Here is a 22,557-nt window from a genome sequence, read left to right as displayed (position 1 = left end):
ATGTATTTGCTGAGACAAAGATATAAAATGTTATAGTAAAATTTGTTCATAATGCAATGTTAATACTAGTATAAGGAGTGTTTGGAAGGTCGATTAGGAGATTTGGAGGTTGCTGGAACGACTTATGCACTAAAAACTTGGAAAGAAACAAGAGCAAATGTGAAAGATTATTTGCACTATATTTGCTGGAACAAGGATATGAAAGGTTGTACCAGGATTTGTTTATTGGACAATGTTGGGACAAGTATAAGGAGTAATTGGAGGGATTTTTGGCAGTTTTGGAGGTTGCTGGAAAGATTTGTGCACCAAAAACTCGAAAAGAATCAGGAGCAAGTGTAAAATATTATTTGCACTATATTTGCTGAGACAAGGATTTGGAAAGTTGTACTAGGATTTGTTTTTAAGGCAATGTTGGTACTAGTGTGAGAAGTGTTTGGAAGGATCTTTAGGAGTTTTGGAGGTTGTTAAAAGGATTTGTGCACCGAAATCTGGGAAAGAAACAAAGGCAGTGTAAAAGATTATTTGCACTATAATTGCTGAGACAAGGATTTGAAGGGATGTACTAGGATTTATTTATAGAACATTGTTGGCTAAGAAGTTGTTAGTATAAGGAGTGTTTCGAAAAGTTTTTGAGAGTTTTTGATGTTGCTGGAAGGGTTTATGCACCAAAAACTGGGAAAGAAACAGGAGCAAGTGTGAAAGATTATCTGCATTATATTTGCTGGGACAAAGATATAAAAGGTTTAACTAGGATTTGTTTATAAGGCAATGTTGGTACTAGTATAAGAAGTGATTGGAAAGATTTTTGGGAGTTTTGGAAGTGGCTCGAATGACTTGTACACCAAAAACTTGGAAAGATATATAAGCAAGAGTAAAACATTATTTGCACTATATTGTCTGAAACTTCTGTCTAGTATTTTTGTACTAAAATAAGTATCAGTATATTGTTTATACTAATCTTGAGTACGTGTTTGTATATTTTTCAAATGTTGGTACCACTCTTGCGAGGAAAACTTTGTGTAATTATGAGAAAACAACATAGGTCACACTTGTAGGAATAAATAAGATTATAGTTCTACAATCGTTTCTAGAATTTTGATACTCAAATAAGTATCAGTAAATTATTTATACTAGTCATAAGTATGCATGTGAATATTTTTTTAATATTGGAATTACTGGTACTCGAAGTAATGATGATAGAATACAGAAGTCACACAAATATATTTATACTACTCTTGAGATCTAAATTTGTTCTGACATGTTTCTAGAACTTTTGATACTAGATCTAGTATAAGTATAATGTTTATACTAATCTTAGATATGCATGTGATTATTTTTTCAAAAATTGTTACGACTAGTTCACTAAAAACTGCGTAGAATTGTAAAATTAAACATGGGACACACTCGGATAGTATTTATACTAGTCTAAAGCCCCGATTTATTTCAAGTGATTTTATACTAGAAAAAGTATATGTATGAAGATTATACAAGTCTGAAGTATGTGTATGCATACTTTTTAAAAGTTGGCACGACTCGTGCACTAAAAACTATGTGTAATTGTGAATGCAAACATGGTGCACACCAAGACATTTTTTTATTATTTCACAAACATTTCAAAATATTTAATAGAGACATGTATAGTATTATACATATTTAAAAAGCTGAAAATCTGGTCTTCATAAAACTGTTTTTTTTTAATGTAGCAAATAATAACAAAATTTAGCTAAAAATCCGTTACAAACTTATCTTGGTTGCAAGTTCACCCAGGAGATTTTTCTATTCGTTTACAAATATTATATATTGTTTTAAGAATGACATTCACATTATTATACATATTTAAAGCAAGCTAAATAAATTCTTTATGAAACTGCATTTTTAAAAATATAGTGAATAATAACAAAATTTTGCAAAAAATCCGTTACAAACTTATCTTGGTTGCAAGTTCACACAGTTTCAAACAAGTTCACCCAGGACATTATTCTATTATTTTACAAATATTTTATCATTTTCAAAAAGGATATAAAAATTACTATATAGATTAACAACGTTATCAAATTCCATATAAAACTACATTATAAAATTCCATATAAAACTGCATTATTTAAATTATAAAAAAATGTAAAAAATCCAGTACAAACTTAAGCCTTGTTTGAAAGCTTTAAATTTCATACAAGTTAACCCGAACATTTTTCTATTCTGTTTCAAATATTTCCAAATTTTACAAAATATATTATTGCACATCATTAAAAAGCTTATAAAATTTTCTACAATACTACATTTTTAAAAATATACTCGTTCAAACAAAAAATGCAAATATTTAGCAATCCAAATTAGAATATTGTCAAGAAGTCTCACTAATTGTCTATAATATACTAGAATGCACTTGTATGTAATTAAGTAGGTTTTTGAATGACTCGTGCACTGAAGATCATTAAATTAATTTATAACATATATATATATATATATATATATATACATATATATATACATATGATGAAATTCATCGGCTCCTTTGATGTTATTAGAATGCTCTTGTAACAAGCAAAAAACAAAAGACAATCATTGTGTCTTTTCTCACTTTTATATCCATATATACATTTATATATATATATATATATATATATATATATATATATATATATTGATTCTCAAAGCAAGGTGTGAATCAAAAACTTTAGACTGTGACTTTACATTTATGAAATCATAAATAAACACTTACAGTCTTAGATATTATTAAGGTAGTGAAGTGATATCGCGGAAAGTTCAATGCCAAATTTAATTTAGGAAAAATATTTATAGCCTATATTATTTGTTGTAATTTTGACATGTTATTCTTCAATATGTCTACTATGACGACAAATACTAAAATCGATGTGTGCTCTTAGAGAAATTTGAGTTATAGACAATTTTCTGCACACAGAACATCTAGGCAATCATTGATGATAAATATGAATGTTCAATTGAAATATTTTATTTAAATACTAAAATTGCTACCAGAATGCTGTAATTTGGTTATGTTATACTTTAATATGTCTATTATGATGACAAATACTAAAATTGATGAGTTTTATCAAAAAATTTCAAGATTTTCAATTTTTTATGATAAAGGTACCTCCAAGTTTAAGTACGTATTTTAAATTAATATGATAAAAGAGTAAATCTTTAGAAATTTATAAAAATTCGTGCATTTGTTTCAGAGTATTGTAATTTTAATATGTTATACTTTAATATGTCTACTATGACGACAAATACTAAAATTGATGAGTTTTCTTAGAAAGTTTCAAGATTTTTATTTTCTTATGAAAAAAGTACCTGCAAGGCTAAGAATAATTCAAAGTGATGCAAAATGAACGAGCAATGTTTTAAATACATTTAAATTTATTTTAACGATTTTTTTTTCAAAAGTTTGTAAGACCATATCAATTTTAGTTTTTGTTACTATTTATTATATATATATATATATATATATATAAATATATTTATATGTGGGTTACAATACCGTCGGCAAATAATAAATTTTGATTGCATAACGGAATATCAATATTTCTTATTTTATTAATATTGTACACAATTTATGACTATAATTAATATCCCATATGATTATATAAATTATAGAAACGGTACAAATAAATAATCAATCGGAAATTGTTACTAAATTTTATAACAATTAACCTAGATACTAATTGATCAATAATAATAATAATCTATAATGCATATTTAGCATTCTCAAAGAAAATATATTGATTATAGTATTTGTTGTTGTAATAGATATATTTAGGTATAATAATATAGGGGAGCTTAGGGCTTATTGTAACAGGCTAAGTAGAAATATGAGTTTTTCAAGAGGATCTTACTATATATATATATATATATATATATATATATATATATATATATATATTTTTTTCTCCATTAAACATGTACATAGTCCTGCATAATATGGTTATAGCATAAAAAAATTTCTATTAAAAAATAACCGATAGAATATTAAAATATTAATATAAACATATATATATATATATATATATACATATATATAATATTCACTTTTATTAAAATCCATCCAAAACAACAATAATCCGCCGAAATATCATAAAACTCCTTCATTCCGGTCCCTAATTGGTGTTTTACTACAAAAAACACCGAAGCGCTACCTCGACCACTAATGAACGCTCTCTCTTTCCCACATCTCTTTAGCAATTTCTATATGCGCAAAAGAGACAGCAATGTCTAAACGCGATATTTCATTGTTTCAAGAGAACGAACTTGCCGACGGGCGGCAGAAGATCAAAGAAGCCGAAGAAGACCGACAGAGTGCGATAAAGACCGAGACAGAGAAGAAGATGGTGAGAGGATTGAATTTTATTTTATTCCTGTTGTATATAAATTTAATTGTCGGTGGATTGTGAGATTGACGCCATCTATGGCAAATAATGGACATATATAAATGCATACCCAAGTCTTTGGTACTACACTACTGAAGTTTTTTCAAAAAATGTACCACATGAATCTGGTTTAGTAGCACATCTTACTCAAAATTTTACGCTGTACAACATTTCCATACAGAACTTTTCCGAAAAACTAATAGTTTTTCTGTAACAACTCTTTTAATACGAAACTTGTACGCACCGCTTTACCGCTTATCCCGCGCGCAGCGTTGACCTGAAACTTTGCGCGAAACGCGGTTAAAAATACAAACTTATATTTCATAGTAGTCTTTGTTACTATAGTATTGAAGTTTTTTCAATAAATTTGCATTACATGAATCTGGTTTAGTAACACATCTTACTCAAAATTTTACGCTCTACAAGATTCTCGTACACCACTTTTCTGAAAAACTAATGGTTTTCCTGCTACAATTTTTCTAATACGAAACTTGTACGCATCGCTTTACCGCCTATCCCGCGCGCAGCGCTGACCTGAAACTTTGCGCGGAACGCGGTTAAAAATACTAACTTATATTTCATAGCGTTAACTACATACTCAAACTTAAACAGTCTTTAATACTACACTAGTGAAGTTTTTTCAGAAAAATTGCACTACATAAATTCTAGTTTAGTATCACATCTTACTCAGAATTTTACGCTCTATAACTTTCCCTTTCACAACTTTTCCGAAAAATTAATAGTTTTCCTTTTACAAATTTTTTTATACGAAACTTGTACGCACGGCTTTACCGCCTATGCCGCGCGCAGCGTTAACCTGAAACTTTGCGCGAAACGCAATTAAAAATACAAACTCATATGTCATAGCAGTCTTTGTTACTATAGTAATGAAATTTTTTCAAAAAAGTTGCACTACATGAATCTGGTTAGGTATGACATCTTACTCAAAATTTTACGCTCTACTACATACCCATATACTTAACTAATAGTTTTCCAGTTACAACTCTTTTAATACGAAACTTGTACGTACCGCTTTACCGCCTTTCCCGCGCGCAGCGTTGACCTGAAACTTTGCGCGAAACGCGGTTAAAAATACAAACTCATATTTCATAGCGTTGTTATCAAATATCGATAGTGTAATCGCACTTATATTATTGTACACTATTTATAAACGTGTTTCAGGTCGCTGACGCTTTTTTATACTTTTTATTTTGTCCGTTTTTTACGTTTTTTTTCATCTCGTTTCTCTTTATCCCGACTTTGTTCTTCGCCGGTTCGTTCCGTCTTGCACGGTAGCCTGGGTGGAAATATGTTATTATATTTGTAAATTGTATTAGTTTGGATAAAGTGACTTTAGAAAACGTCATTGTAAAGGGATTAAAAATTGAGTAAAAAAACAAAGTAAATTTATGTGGTGATTTTTGATGTTGACAAATTTCACTGTGTTGTAACTTTGTAGGGCAAAATTTTACAGCAAAACAGTAAGAGCAGTTTGGCTAAAAATTTGTGATCATTAAGTATTATTTATTATTATATTGGCATTAATATTTGTGATTAAGTTTATCATAGATAGTCTTTGCAAAATATTTAGAGTTTTTATATAACGTGGAAACTAGAAAAATGTCTGTACACCCATGAGTATTGTTTATACATATTTTTCCCATAATATAACAAATTTAATAATCGACAAAATATTTACGAATAATATTTTAACTAACATATATGGTTTTTGATAATCAATAAAAAGTAAAAAATATACCTTAACTTGACTTTGATATGAAAATTACAACATTAGTTGTTGACTTGCTGAGATCTATAGCTGTGCAAGTATACATATGTATATATATACAAGTATACATATGTGTATATGTATATACATGTATACATAAACATGTGTATATTCATGTACAAAAGCCTCCATTCTATTATTTATCCACGTATAATTTTCCAATTGGCCAGTTGCTGTCGTGAGCGTCCGAGCGAGTCTTGTTTCTAATTAGACTCTCATTAACAATTATGCAAAATTGTTGCAAATCAAGAAAACGTTAATAATTTTGCAATATTAAGTTGTTTTTAATTCGATACAAAACTTGCATAAATGATCTCCTGACATGGAAGAGGAAATACATACGAAGTGTTTTGTGTGTGCGTACTGGGTATATTCTGTTAATTTTTGCAAATTATTGTGAAAATTATGAAGTTGTTATAAAAACTTTGTGAGGGGGATTAAAAGAGAATTAAATTTTGCAGGAAATTGTCTTGAAAGGTTTTGATGCTACTTGCTCATGCTAAGGTACTTTGAAGTAAAATATGTATACCCTGAGTTTGATCACATAGAACATTTTTTTACTTTTTCTAAATTTTGCAAAAACTATGATTTTGGTCAAACTGTCACATATGCTATTGATAGCTGACTAAATTCTACACAATTTTTTTATACACTGTTTTAGTGTGAAATTTTACCTTGTAAAAATACAGTGCCGTAAATAGTAATGCACTTGTTAATAGTAGAAGTATATACATAAATATAATTTTCAAGAAAGTTCAAGACACTGTTAGAACATTGATTCTGCTGAAAATAATATGAGACAAAATTGAATTGTATAAAATTTTGCATAAGGCACTCCTAAACAACTCCCAAAATTTTGCAAACACCTTTTTCATAAAAAAATATGTCACAGTCTTAAATTTTAATTTTACAAAAAATGTATGAGACAAATATTAGAGCGTATAAAATTCTACACAAATTATTTTTTGACACGTTTTTGACACACATAAATTTATAACATAAAACCACTTTTTTTACACTTCCTACCAATTTTTACCTCAAGTTGCTAAATTAAAAATGTAATAAATTTCAAAAACAAAATATATATCCTACATAACTTGTTTTATTTTTCTGGGTCCCTTATCCGGCCCTGTGTTGGTCATTTTTTTATATTTTACGGTTTGAAAGTGATTTTCTACGCGGGTGCGTGGGAACATGAAGCGCCGTTCGAAAACGCAAAATTAATATTGATATCGATTTAGATTTTTTATCGATATTATCTTTTGATTCGATTTATTTTTACATTTGTATCGAAAACCGCACTTGTACGTTTTCAAGCTACCGGAGGAAATTTATACATACACACAGATATATATATATATATATATATATATACTAGATGACCCGACAGACGTTGTTCTGTACTACAATTCTACACTTTCTTCGGCACATTACAGCTGCCTTTCGGCATTAATAATGTAGACATTACATTTTTCTTGTATATTACATTCCAATATTATCTAGGCTCATAATGTCAGCTAAATTCAAATTTCAAGTGAATTGACATTTCTAGTAGGTGACAGTTCAAATGTTTTCAATGTCAAACAATGATATTGTATTTTTTTGTAATTTTTCCCATTTATTTTTACAACATTAGTATAGTTTTATCGTTCATTAAATCTTAAAAACTTCCTTTGACAAACTCTGAAAAGATTTATCCAAATCCGAATAACCGTTTAGGAGAAGTATCAAATCATACACCCGTGCAGAAGAATTTTATAATATATTATTAATGAGATATATATCTATATCTACGTTTTAAAACCTTCTGAACATTTTGGCATACCCTTGGAAAAAATGGATGTGTGTGAAGTGCGTGTGTGTGTGAGTGTGTGTGTGCATAGATTTCGAGAACACGGATCAACCGATTTGAATGATTCAAAAAACATTCGTATCCTATTGATAAGGAGACGTTTCAATTAGGTTTTTGGCATAGGCAGTTTAGAAGACGTGGGGTAAAAAGTGCCAAGAATGGAAATTCAGTTTTTGAGAGAACCGATTTGCATGTTTCAAATACAGATGCTTCACTTTAGTATATTGTCTATAACTTTTGAACCATTCGATTAATATGAATGATGTATTCGACAAATTTCTTTAAAATTAAATTATCTACAACATTGTCTAACAACACAAGACTCTACAGCAACTCGGTATATTCATAAATGACGATAGAAAATAATAAATATTTCAAGTGATCCTTAACCTTGCGGACCATCAAGAAGTAATATCCTGAAACTTACGCAAAAATATTTCACAATTTCATGCATTGTCGATTTCGGTGTGAAAAATAATTTCACACAATATAAATATACCAATATACATTTATATATAAATATATAAATAAATATATATATATATATATATATATATATATATATATATATATATATACCTATATAAATATATAAATGCCAATATTTATTTAGACCGCAAAAAATATGAATTTTAATGAATTTCTGGAGAAATTATTTGCGGTTGCATAAAATGATGTGAGAAAATAAATATATATAGTAGAACCCTGTTAAGACGTACATTCATAATACGATTTCCCGCTTAATACGCCACTTGACGCCGATTTCTAGAGTAATTCGTTATACTCTTAAATCAATATAGAAGTAAAAAGTGCTTTTTTATATCTTCTGTAACATTTGATACATTCGATTAATATGAATGATGTATTTGGCAAATTCGTTTAAAATTAAATAATCAACAGCTTTTTATATTAATGTAGGTCTCTAAAGCAACTCGGTATACTCTAAAGCTGTATTCAAAGTAGGAATATAATTTAATATGAGCGCGCTCATATAGAGTTCAGATCAATAATCGTCATCTTTTATGTATCTCTTGTAACTTGTATGTATCTCATGTAACTTGTATGTATCTCATCATTTATGTATCTCTTGTAACTTTTAAACCTTTCGATTAATATTAATGATGTATTTAGAAAATTTATTCCTAATTAAATAATCAATATCGGTTTCTAACAACAAGTGTCCCTAGAATAACTTGGTATACTTTAAAATCGCATTTGAAAATCGTACTAGAGCGCTTGACGATTGAGCCACATTTGTTTTTGTGTCTTTATTTATAATATCTCTTGTAACTTTTAAACTAATCGATTAATATGAATGATGTGTATAAAAATATTGTTAAAAATTGAATGATTCAGAATGCAGTCTAATATTGTAATGCCATACAGCAACTCGATTTACTCTAAAAGTCTTTTAATTGTAAGAAAACTGCAATTTGTTTTATTTTACTCTAGCTTTGTAACTGTCACTTGTAACTTTTAATAATAATGTAATACGATTAATATGAATGATGTATTCAAGGAAGTTGTTCCAAAATAAATAATCTACGATATAAATCTCTACAGCAACTCGGCGTACTTTAAAATAGCTTTAAACTGCAAAATGATGTTAAAATTATATGATTCAGTTTGACAGATTATTATTTTTAACTAATGCATCCATGTTTTGCCTTACTCTACTAAATTATTTCGGAATACAAAAAAAAATTACTCATTCAAAAAATTATTTAGAAGTTTGATTGTGTCTATAATATAGAATTTAGTTAGCTGATCGTAGATTGAATAGTGCACATATGAACAGGAGTAACATCACAAACTTGGTTAGATTATATGATTAATTCGTTATTTGCCAATAAGCAAAATACATATAAATGATAAAACGTATATATATATATATATATATATATATAATTATAGAGGAACGTTAAGTAGCTATTAAGTAATTCTACAAGTTGTCCGACTCTAACGAGAATATGCTAAGAAACTAGTTTCATCTTTTTTTTTCAATCTTATTTATCCTCTTTTGTTACAAACACATATATAAATATATACATACACAATATATACACGTATATATATATATATATATATATAATATATATATATATATATATTATAGTATAAAAAAACACCTTGCACAGAAAGGTTTTTATAGCCAGATGATATGTAACTCTGGTGCGTCGTTTTGTTCTAAAATGTGTAACTTTTAAACCATTCGATTAATATTAATGATGTATTTGTGAAATTTGTACAAAATTAAATAATCCACAATATTGTCTAATATTATAAAACTCCACAACAACTCGGTATACTTGAAAATCCAATAGATATAGTTGAATGTAATATGGTCAAGAAAAAATGTACTTCTTGCTTTAAATCTTTGATAACTTTTGAACCATTCGATTAATATGAATGATTTATTTGAGAAATTTGTACAAAATTATATTATCTACAATAATGTCTAATATTATAAAGCTTTACAACAACTCGGTATACTTTAAAATGCAATGGATATAGTTGAAGATAATAAGTTTAAGCAAAGTTTTTCTTGTATTAAAATTGCTGATAACTTTTAAGCCATTCGATTAATATTAATGAAGAATTCGGGAAATTTGTACAAAATTAAATTGTCTGAAATATTGTCTAATATTATAAGACCCTACAACATCTCGGTATACTCTAAATTGCAGTAAATATAGCTGAACACATGATAAAGCAAAAATCTTCTTTTTTATTACAACTTTTGTTTTTTTTTTCAATAAAAGGCCGTAATGTCTTCAAAAATTATTTACAATACTAAATTACCTATAATTTGTTCTAATATTTTAATACCCTATAGCAACTCGGTATACTTCAAAAACGCTTTTGAAAATCGTGTACTGTACTTAGATTGCTTATACGTGGTGCCTTGTTATTTATTGTGCATTTATTTGTTAAATCTCTTGTAACTTTTAAACCATTCGATTAATATGAATGAAGAGAAATGTGTTCCGAAATAAATAATCTAGAAGATTATCTAACATCAAAATATTTTACAGCAACTCGGTATACTCTAAAATAGCACTTGAAAATATTCTAATGTGCTCTAGTGCGAACTTGCAATGCTTCATTGCATTTATTTGCTAAATCTATTGTAACTTGTTAACCATTCGATTAATATGAATGATGTATCAAAGAAATTTGTTAAGAAATAAATAATCTAAAAGATTATTATTATAACATAATTAAAATGATATAAATAAATAAAATAAATAAAATCTTCCTACCTTGACTATTCTCCGCAGCGTTTTCGTCAAACGTCTTGCTCGTCATCTGAAAAAGCGCATCCAGTGGCGTCCCTTTCTGGTCCTGGTTGCTCCCACTCTGTCCAGGATGCCCTGCACCCTTCCCATCGCCTTTGCCATCATCCTTCCCTTTGGCACCAGACAACTTCTGGCCTAATTCAGGACTACAACATTCATTAGAATTCACAGAACTTGATCTATCACTGCCAGTCTCTGAATTTATTTGACCAGGTGCTATTGAGAAGTTGCCAAAACCTAGTCCTGATAAACCTGGTAGACCAGGGATGACGGGAAAGTCTAAACTTTGGCCAGCTGCGTACTGCTGGTTTAGCCTGAGAAGTTGATACTGTTGCTGCAACAGCATTTGTTGTTGGATCTCGAAAGGATTTAGTCTAAATTGTTGGTGTGGTGAGAATTGTGGTGGAAATTGTTGGAAGTTTGTGGTTTGCTGCTGGTAAACTTTGGCAGCCAAGTTTAATTCGAACTGCTTGTTCTTCACATGCTCCGTCAACTGCGTTTTGAAATGCTGGTGCAACCTTTCGAGATCCGTGTTGGTCCCTTGAGCATTGCTCAACTGATCCAAATCCCAAGGCCTTACAATCTTAACCTGCGACGACTTATTACCAGTATCACTTTTACCTAAAATGTTTTCTATGGAAAAAGATTTGGCTGTACTTTCAATCTGTGCTTGCGTCTTGATCTCTTCTTGCAGTTGCTCATCCTCGTCCTCCGACGCCAACCTCTGATCAAAATCCTTCTCCAGATGTATCATCTTCAGCCTTTTCAAAGGCTTGAAGTACTCCTCCTGCTGCTTCGGCGCCGTTTTCAGCTTCCTAGAATGCGATTCTGGACTTGTCCTCAAATTCTCAGCCATTGGATAACTTTCCCTGGAATTTTCGCCGGCAGCAGCTCCATAATCCTGACAAAGCCTATCTTCCACAGGTGAGTTTTCACGATTTTGACAAATTTCCGGCTGGGGCGGAGGACTGGGCGTGCCTACGGAAATTTCCGAAGGGGCGGGGCTTTCCATTGTCGTCCTGTTTTGCAACATTTCGCCGCCGCTGGACGTTATCAGAACGATTGGACGAAATTTTAAACGATTGTCTTGCTGGAAATTCATGAGAATCGTTACAACTGACACTAGATAGTAGACATAATCGGTAAAGGAGGATAAGAGAACGTGTTTTCTTGAACAAAACACCAAAAATCGACGACGACTTCAATCTGTCCTCATTTTAGAAACCACCAGAAACACTTAAAATTGTATAAACATCAATTTTTACGATATGCACATTTGTGTTGACACTTTTCAGAAGTCACTGATGAAGTCCACAAACACTTTGACAAAACAACAGATCATTCAGCAATTTTTCCAAGTTTTTTTGATTGAGCACAAACACTTTTTCGAAAACTAAGTTCAACAATTTTGTAATTTGATTTCTGTTCTTCACTTTTCTCTGGTGTTTTGCAACTGTTTTTCACTGATCGTAGTAAAATTACTATTACGTACTAAAATCACTGGTAAAGACCATAAGCACTTCTCCAAAACGTTAAATCATTAAATTCTTGACTTATTTTTAATTTCTTTTGGTATTTCTATGATTGTTTTTTGCTGATAAAGACAATAAGCAATTTTCCAAAACTCAAAAATTACTGATGAGGACCACAAACACTTTTCCAGAACGTTATATCCTTAAATTTCTAGTTCATCTTTAATTTTTGATCTAAAATTCAGCAGTTTTGTGGTTACCAACATTTCTATGATTTTTTTTCACTGATTAATAATAACAATATACACTTTTTCGAAACGTAAAATCACTCAAAAACTTGGTGTTGATGAAGTACCATTTTTTTGCTAGACAGCTTCAAAACCTTTCACGAAACTTTCACAATAGTTTCTACGATTTTTCCAAAATTTTAAATCACTGAAGATGTCCACAAACACTTTGTCGGAAAAGCATAGTCTTTCAGAAGCCCCAAAATGTCATTTTCTCCAATGAAAATTTTCAAAATTTTTATTAGTCATCATTCCTTTTATTAATTGTTATTTTATCAATTTAATTAAAACTTCATTCCGTCGCTGATGAATTTTATCGAAACGTTTTGGCGTCGGATTTTCCAACCAGCCGGTAATTAAAATTAATTAACCCGTCATTGACAACACTAATTAATTAATTGTAACTAATTGTGTTAATTAATTTAATAAAATTTTCTTGGAAACTAATAGTTACACCAACTAAAATCTGTGCACTAATTCCATAACCAACTAGGTTAATCACTTTAATTAATAAATGTAATTGATTGATTAATTACATTAACTAAGTACGTAATTGATTAAATTAAAATGTCACTTGTGTAAAATTTTACGTGCAAAATAATTTTGCACACTTCAGTTCTTTTAATTAATTAATTGCACTAATTAGTACCGACTAATTCATATTAATTGATCACACTTGTTATTATAATTTATTACATAAACCAATTAATTAGTTTATAGCTTTTATAGATAATAATTAATTACAATTAACACAATAACCAATTAATTAATTTGTATCAAGTTTAGAGTGCCAATTAATTAGTTACAACCACTTTTATCAAATTACACATTTCTATGTCCCATCACTAACACGCCCTGCGAGCTCGTTATTTTACACTAAACCACTAATTAATTAATCACCAATTAGCATTATTTTTTATTATTTTCGACGACAGCGCCACATGTTCACAGTGCGGTGGTCGGACGTATAATGAGTCAAACAACACATCGTGTGATTCCGAAACGATTCGAAAGGTGTGAGATGGGTGTTGACTTTCGACGACTGTCTCTTTCTAACCCACTACGAAGTTCGTATAGTGTTGTCTTTGTCTAGAGTGGGTTTGGCAACACTAGTAGGTTGCCGAGGATGATCGCTGAGGGCGTGGTCATGGTGGATGAGGTTTATAGGTAGATGTGGTGGGTTAGTGAGACGGAGTGTGATTTTGGGATGTAGCGTTAGTAGATTTTTGATGCAGAATGTAGTTTTTGGAGTTTATATATTTGTTTGCTACAAAACTAAATATTTGCAGCTTTGCAGATTAGCAATTTTATAGAATATTTTAGATTAGGCACTTGAATAATCAATAAATTAGATAGATATAATAAATAATGTACAGTTTTTGATGTAGGTAATAAAATATCACTAACTATAAACTACACATTTGCAATATATAATTGGTAATTCTAAGTCATCACATCTACGCGAAAAAAAAATTATATCAATATTTTTAACTAAAATTGTGATTAAAAGAGTATGTAAGTTTATTGAGATTATCTACATATTGCAAGGCTACAAGATGTCTGCAAGATTAGAAGTCTTGTACACCTACAACTACAACTTCTGCAAGTTTAGAAGAATACTGCAATATTGGATAAACCACAATAAATGTACTGCAAGCCTACATCTGCAAGTTTAGAATACATCTACAATATTGCATGTGCAAGACTGCAATGCCCTGCAAACTTTCTGGTAGTCTACACGACATCTGCAAGATCACAATACTTCTGTAAGACCACAAGACTTCTGTAAATCTACAAGACTTCTTATAAGTCTACAAAACTTCTGGCAAGTCTACCAAACTTCTGGCAAGTCTACCAAACTTCTGGCAAGTCTACCAAACTTCTGGCAAGTCTACCAAACTTCTGGCAAGTCTACCAAACTTCTGGCAAGTCTACCAAACTTCTGGCAAGTCTACCAAACTTCTGGCAAGTCTACCAAACTTCTGGCAAGTCTACCAAACTTCTGGCAAGTCTACCAAACTTCTGGCAAGTCTACCAAACTTCTGGCAAGTCTACCAAACTTCTGGCAAGTCTACCAAACTTCTGGCAAGTCTACCAAACTTCTGGCAAGTCTACCAAACTTCTGGCAAGTCTACCAAACTTCTGCAAGTCTAAAGAAACTTCTGCAAGTCTAAAGACCACAAGACTTCTGCAAGCCTACACAACTTCTGCAAGCCTACACAACTTCTGCAAGCCTACACAACTTCTGCAAGCCTACAAAACTTCTGCAAGCCTACAAAACTTTCCTGCATGTCAACAAAACTCTCCTGCAAGTCTACCAAACTCTCCTGCATGTCAACAAAACTCTACTGCATGCCAACAAAACTCTCCTGAATGTCAACAAAACTCTCCTGCATGTCAACAAAACTCTCCTGCTTGTCAACAAAACTCCTGCAAGTTCTAGGCTTTTGCAAGTCTACAAGACTTCCGCAAGTCTACAAAGCATATGTCCAAGACTTCACTAACATTTTTCAATAAAGGATATCTGGAAGTCTACAAGATCATAAAATTCTGCAAGAAGTTCTGCAAAAGAGTACAATAAGTGTACAATTTTTTTGGAGTCTGCAAACGTTTTAAAAGTCCTCAAGATATTCGTAAACAATAAAAACTTTTGCAAAACTGAAGTCTACAACGTTTTAATAATATTTTTGGATTCTACAACGATTCTGCAAGCATGTCAAACTTTTGCAAGTTCAAAAAAAATCTGCAATCCTACAAGACCTCCGCAAACCCATAAAAGGTCTTGTAGACTTGCAGAGAAGTCTACAAGACCTCTGCAAGTCTACAATACTTCCGAAAGCCTAGAAAATCACTGCAAGTCTTTGCAATATCGCAAAGTGTGCAAAACCACTTCAACTCTAAGAATCAAAAAGGTTCTGCAAAACCAACAAATTATTTTGGGCCTTATTTGAAGCAAATTCTAAGGCCTAATTTGATTAAACCCTAATGCCCTTTTGCAAATAAGAAAAATCGTTACTTTTTTGTACATATAAACCTCACACGCATATTTCTAAAATGTATTAGATTTTCCATATCTCAAATCCGGCCCTTTCATCTTTTAAAAAAATCAAAACCCAAAATCCTGCTCTGCAAAACACTTCCTTTTTGAACATATCAATCACAACCACGCCCAATTCGGAAAGAAAAAACTATCATCCCATTGGCCCCTCTCCCAAACACACCACTCCCTCCAGTCAACCGACGTCCAATCACGAACACTATACCCATTTTTTCAACCAATGGTAACAGACCTTGCGGAAAGTGGAAAGAAGAGATGGCATACGTTTCGATAACGCGTATTTGCTTTCTAATTAGTATGTGATTAATTTTTTTGTCGAAATTGTTTAATGATAAAGTGATTAGGAAGATTTTTTGAGCTTGTATAATTATGCGAATTTAGGTTATAATTGAGAAGTAATAATTTTATTATAAGTGTATATGTTTTAGTCACGGATTCAGGTCATCTTCAGGTGATAAAAAAGGAATAAAACATTTTTTAAACCAAAATTACTGGATTCTCTTTACTTTTTTCTACTAAACTCAAGCGTTTTTGCAGAAATACGCAAAACTAGTACGCATCATAATACGGCATTTTTTGTTTTTTTGAACTGTATTTTTGTTACGTAGTTATAGAATTTATTAAAACTCTCCTTTGATAATTCAGGTTGTTGGGTTATAATTTAACCCTTGTAGCTGTGGACTGCATTAAACACTGATTTGTTTGTATATTATGTATTTGTTGCAGTTCTAATTACAATCACTGATTTGTTACTAAGTTCTAATGAAAGAAGATATATTTATTTTTATTGGTTATTTACATGTTGTTAAGCGGACTTTGCTTTTTGAAGTGAAAAACTAGTTCAATTAAAACACTCCACTACCCCCTCTAGCAGGGGTAACAACCATTCCGTGTAAAGCTTAATGCCCTGAAGTTTGTCACCTTCATGGCCAATATAATAAAACGAAAAAACGTCTGGACAGAACAAAAATTGCTGTAATTTTGTTTTAAAAAATCGCATAAATATGTTCAAAGCGTCATTGTGTAGATAATTTTATGTAGATTTTCGGTTTTGGTAAACTTTTTCTTGTAAATCAAAGCGTTTAGGAAATATCTGCACAAATAGGTGAAACTAGTACGCACAACAATTCGGACGGAATAGTTGTATTTAATTAAACAAAGTGTTGTAAATTTGTTCCCAAGAATTATACAGACGTGTACGAAGCGTTATTTTTTAGAGAATTTTGTGTAGATTTTGGATTTTGGGAACAAGTTTTTGATAAATCCAAGCGTTTTTGCAATATTTGCATAAATAGAAGAAACTAGTACGCACGACGATGCGGAATAGTTTATATCAAACAAAGTGCTGTAAATAGCTTTTAGAAAATCGTACAGACTTGTGTAAAATGTCATTTTGTAAATAATTTTGTTTAGGTTTTTTGGTTTTCTGATACTTTTTTTTACAAAATAAGTGAAAACTAGTACGCACAGCCACAAGATACAGTTTGTTTTGAACAATGTGCTGTAAATTTACAAAAACCGTAACAGTAATAAATAAAGTGTTTTTTTTTCAGATAATTTTGTGTAGATTTTAAAATTTCGGAGCAATTTGAGGATAAATCATAGCAATTGCAAAATATCTGCCTAAATAGGTGAAACTATTACGCATAACATCATCACGCAGTTTTTTTTTTCAACAAAGCGCTGTAAATCCATTGATTTTAAAAACTTTTTCTGTTATTTAACACCTTTTCTTAATTTTTGCAAAAATTTGAGAAGCATGTACACATAACTGTGATAAGGCTATGTTAACAAACGCTGAAAAATATAATATTTTTTTAAAATTCTGTATCTTCGTTACCAAACATCGCACACACTTGTGTAAAATGTTATTGTAAAGATAATTTTGTGTAGGTTTTCGGTCTTGGGAAATATTTTTTGATAACTTCAACCGTTTGCAAAATATTTACAAAATTGTGAGAAACATATACGCATTACGAAAAGACCGTAGTATTATTTCCAATAAAGTTATTATACTGCAGAAAAGTTGAAAATATATAGAAATTGCTATTTTAAACATAGTTTTTGGAAAATGTTGATTTCAGGAATTATTTTCATTTAATTTCACAATTTTGAAAATATTTGTATCAATTGAAATACTGTAAGTTTATTTAGAAAAATCCTAGAAATATGTACATGATTTTTATTATTTATTTTAAATATGATGTCATCTACTTTTTACATGTCTTGCATAACATTTATAATACAACGACTATTTCCATCAAATTTTCAAATATTTAGAAGAAATACACGAAAAACTTAGATAAACATTATTAGAGCTCCTTACCAATTTCAACTTGTCTTATATAGAATAATAAGAACTTTATTTAAATAAATTAAAATCCTGGTAGGTCGTTATAAGCGGGATTGTACGTTTTAAGCGAATTCTATTAAAAATGCAATCGTACGTGTATAATTATGGAATATTAAATGGCAGGAAATGTATTTTCATTTTCTAACAAAAGGCCTCAATTATATTTCTGATATATATCTATGAACGTATTTATGTAAATATAGGTATATAAATGTATATATGTGTATATATATATATAAATGTATATATATATATATATATATATATATAATGTCATACATATGTAATTATCTATAATAGATTGGTCTTTCATTATATGAACGGACTACTAGCCACAGTTCTGGGTAGCCAACTTTGTTTTTCCTTAGATTTTTGTAGATAATTTAAAAACTCTTAACTTTACATTGAAGTCGTGATAGAAACGTATAAACTACATAAAATTATCTTTAAAATGACATTACATACATATTTCTACGATTTTTTTAAATTAACTTACTTTTTTTTTATTTTTGCAGTTCGACAAACGTTCGTGAACTAGAACTGTGTTTTTTCTTATATTTTTGTAGACAATTCAAAAACCCCTAATTTTACATTAAAGTAGTGTTAGAAAAATACAAACTAGATAAAATTATCTTTAAAATGACGCAAATTTCCAAGATTTTTCAAAACAAATTTACAAATTTTTATTATTTTATTATTTTATACTCGTGAACATGTACTGTTCGACAAGGGTGCGTTAACTAGATAAGTTTGTTTTTTCTTAGATTTTTGTAGATAAAAGACGTGTTAGAAAGATGAAAACTAGATAAAATTATCTACAAGATGACATTTTATATGCATTTTTAAATTTTTTTTAAAATAAGTTTTCATAGACATTGCCCACTTAGATTATTGAAGATAATTCAAAAACTATACTAGTAATCCAAAAAACTATCTCAGAAACACAAAAACTAAATAAAATTATGTATCAATCTTTATCACAAACACTTCTTCAAAACCTACTCAAACAAACACACAGAATTTTTTAAAATCCTAAAACAAAAATTCACACCGCCATTTACCTCACACCTTTCACCTATAGTAAATCATCCCTTATATTATTTTTTGATTCTTCAACCATATTATTAACCACGAAATACAAATGGTGTTTTAGAATGGAAAAAAATATTTCCATTTGAAATGAGAGGGACATATTTATTTTAAGGGTTTGGAAAAGGATAGAAAACATAAGGGTTGGTAAATTAGTTTTACCCTTATATTAAGGGTTGATATATATTCATATAAATATATATATATATATATATATATATATATACAAAAATTAGTATATGTTTCATATTGTTTTTTAAATTTGAAAAAAAAAATATATATCAGAAATATTTTGATTAATATAAATATTGTATAAAGAAAATTTGTTTAAAGATCCTGGAGTCACAAGGTATAATCTAAAATCGCATCTGAAAATTCTGAAAACTGTTTCAGGATTCTAAATAGAACAATTATATTATATTTAAGATAATTCACAAACAATAAAATCAATATGAAACAATCTTGGAAACATAAGTAGATTTTTTTTTAGTAAGTTATCTTGGAAAAATTAGAACAAAAACCCTAAATACCATTTATAAATACGTTTTTTAAAAATCTGTAACTTTTTATACACAACTTCTACCATCATGTTTTAAATAATTTTATCTAGTATCTACTTATCTAATAAATCATTTTCAAGACTTCAACCGTTTTCCAACAATAAATAAAAATCTTTAAAAAATCGCACACGTGTATATATATAAATATATATACAACTAAAGTTCGACAAAAAATGAACTGTTATTTTATTGGATATTTTCCTAAGTAATTTTCAGGTCGAATAAACATCGAATTTTACGCTTTTTTGCTTTCTAATTCGTCTATATAAATATATAAATTTATAATACATATATACATACATACATATATATATATATATATATATATATATATATACATATATAAATATACAGCTGTGTTTATTTAAAAAGTGTTTATAAAACACTTTTGTGTGTTAATTCCAATTCTTTGCTTTATGTGTGAGAAAAAAAGGGTTGTTTATATACAGAGGTGTACTTGTTAATTATATCCAAAGACCCTTCAAATTATATGTAGGGTAGGGTGGGGCATAAAGGTCCAATTTGACTTCGAGCAATTATGTTGTAAAAACCAAACAAATTATATCACAACAAATAACACAAACAAACAACTATCTGACTAAGTTCAGTAAAACTCCCAGCTAATTCATCATTGTAGAAATGTGTTCTTTTGCTGTTTTTCAAAAATTTGTCACTGGCCCTTTTTACCCCATAGGCGGGGTAAGATGGGACATCCATGGGACAAACAGATCCAATGTCTTATTTTTAATTTTAAAGGCATTTTACAAAATAATAGCTATATTATTCCAACCAATGCTAAATATAAATGTCACCGGTACATTTTTTATAGGGATAACACTTTATACAACCTTGATCTGGTGTTTTGTCAAAAATATTCACCAGCAGAGTTGGAATAACTATTTATTCAACTTATCTCTTGTAAAATTGATTTTTTAAACTTAATTTACTATTTTGTATTGTTTACACCTTTGCCAGGGTAAAGGTTCTGTTGGTCCTTTTTACCCCACCCACGTGTTGGGTTTTATAGAGGTTATATAAAAAAGACTGTTCGGACTAACTTAAAATTAACAATACGCCTTATAATACAATTAAATAACGTGTACTTAAAAATTATATTAAAGTCTCGTAAACTAAACAACAGTGCTCACTGTAGAACCTGATTTTGAAAAAAAGACATTTCTTTTATAAAATTCGCATAACTTGAAAACCATTCGATTAATATGAATGGTGTATTTGGAAAAAAATATTAAGAACTTTATAGTGCATAATTTTCTCTAATAATGTAAAACCCTCAAGCAACTCTGTATACTTTAAATTCGCTTTTGAAAATACAATATCGCACTTGCAATTCGTCTGTGGATTTATTTACTATATCTCTTGTAACTTTTAAACCATTCGATTAATATGAATGGTGCATTCGGCGAATTTGTTCTAAATTAAGTCATCTATAATATTGCCTAATCCGGCCCTGTATTTAATACGTACAATTGAATATTTTCAATTAAACAAAAACCGAATTTTTGAATCGTGCGTTTAAACAAATAAAGTCGCACGACTAAAGATCACACAAAAAGCGTCAAATCACTTCACGCTTTTTTTCCAAAATTTCTTTTGTAAATTTGTCACAGATTAAAATTTAACACATCTAAATTATTAGAAGAAATCTTAACCAGAAAATCCGATTTTCTAACTTCATACTTCAAGATATTCTGAATCGTTTGACACCAGAACTGGGAGAAGTAGCTGTGTGAAAGGATTTGATTTCCATTAACGTTTTCTCAAAAACGGCTGTACCGATTTCAAAAATTTAAAAGCCATTCGATGAAACATGATCAGAACTAACGTAGATTAATTTTGTATAACGATCGGCTAAGCCGTTTCTTTACAATTAACAGTCAAGTGCAAAAAGTACTCCTATTCTCGAGTTGAGAGACATACTGTTCAGATTGCAAAAAGATTTATATAGGTATTTGCAAACGCATTTTTCAACGAGCTCGTCAGGCTACACTAATTATGGTAGAATGTTCTAATTTTAGTATGTTATACTAGAAAGTATATAGATTGTCGTGATATATAATAGTATATAGGTTTTATAAATGAATGACTAAAAAATTAAAGAAAACCAAATTTATTTTGTATAATTCTTCATAGAACTATATACAATTATTTCATATATGTAGGCATATATGTATATATATATATATATATATATATATATATATATATATATATATATATATATATATATATATATATATATATATATATATAATGTGTGTATGTATATAGGTGTATGAATGTATTTTTTACATATTAAAATATAATTATAATGGATTATTCGTCCGTTCGTCGGAAAACAAATTACTTTGTGATCACCTCGATTCATTTTCCATCATTTGCTTTTCGAGTATTG

At 29.6% G+C, this 22,557-nt stretch overlaps 1 protein-coding gene across 1 annotated transcript in view; it reads right to left on the bottom strand.

The window, feature by feature from the left end:
* Positions 1 to 12,427, bottom strand: part of LOC113363115 (homeobox protein engrailed-like) — a 53,814-nt gene extending 41,387 nt beyond the window's left edge. The window contains exon 1 of the mRNA XM_026605597.1: positions 11,290 to 12,427. Within this exon, the coding sequence (XP_026461382.1) occupies positions 11,290 to 12,427 (1,138 nt within the window). The remainder of the gene's footprint in view (positions 1 to 11,289) is intronic.
* Positions 12,428 to 22,557: the final 10,130 nt, after the last annotated feature.

The sequence above is a fragment of the Ctenocephalides felis genome, unplaced genomic scaffold (assembly GCF_003426905.1).
Source record: "Ctenocephalides felis isolate EL2017-DRISC unplaced genomic scaffold, ASM342690v1 CF-g0.4_SCAFFOLD_00845, whole genome shotgun sequence".
Taxonomy (NCBI): Eukaryota; Metazoa; Arthropoda; class Insecta; order Siphonaptera; family Pulicidae; genus Ctenocephalides; species Ctenocephalides felis.
The sequence above is the reverse complement of the archived record's forward strand: the minus strand, read 5'-3'. Positions and strand labels throughout refer to the sequence as shown.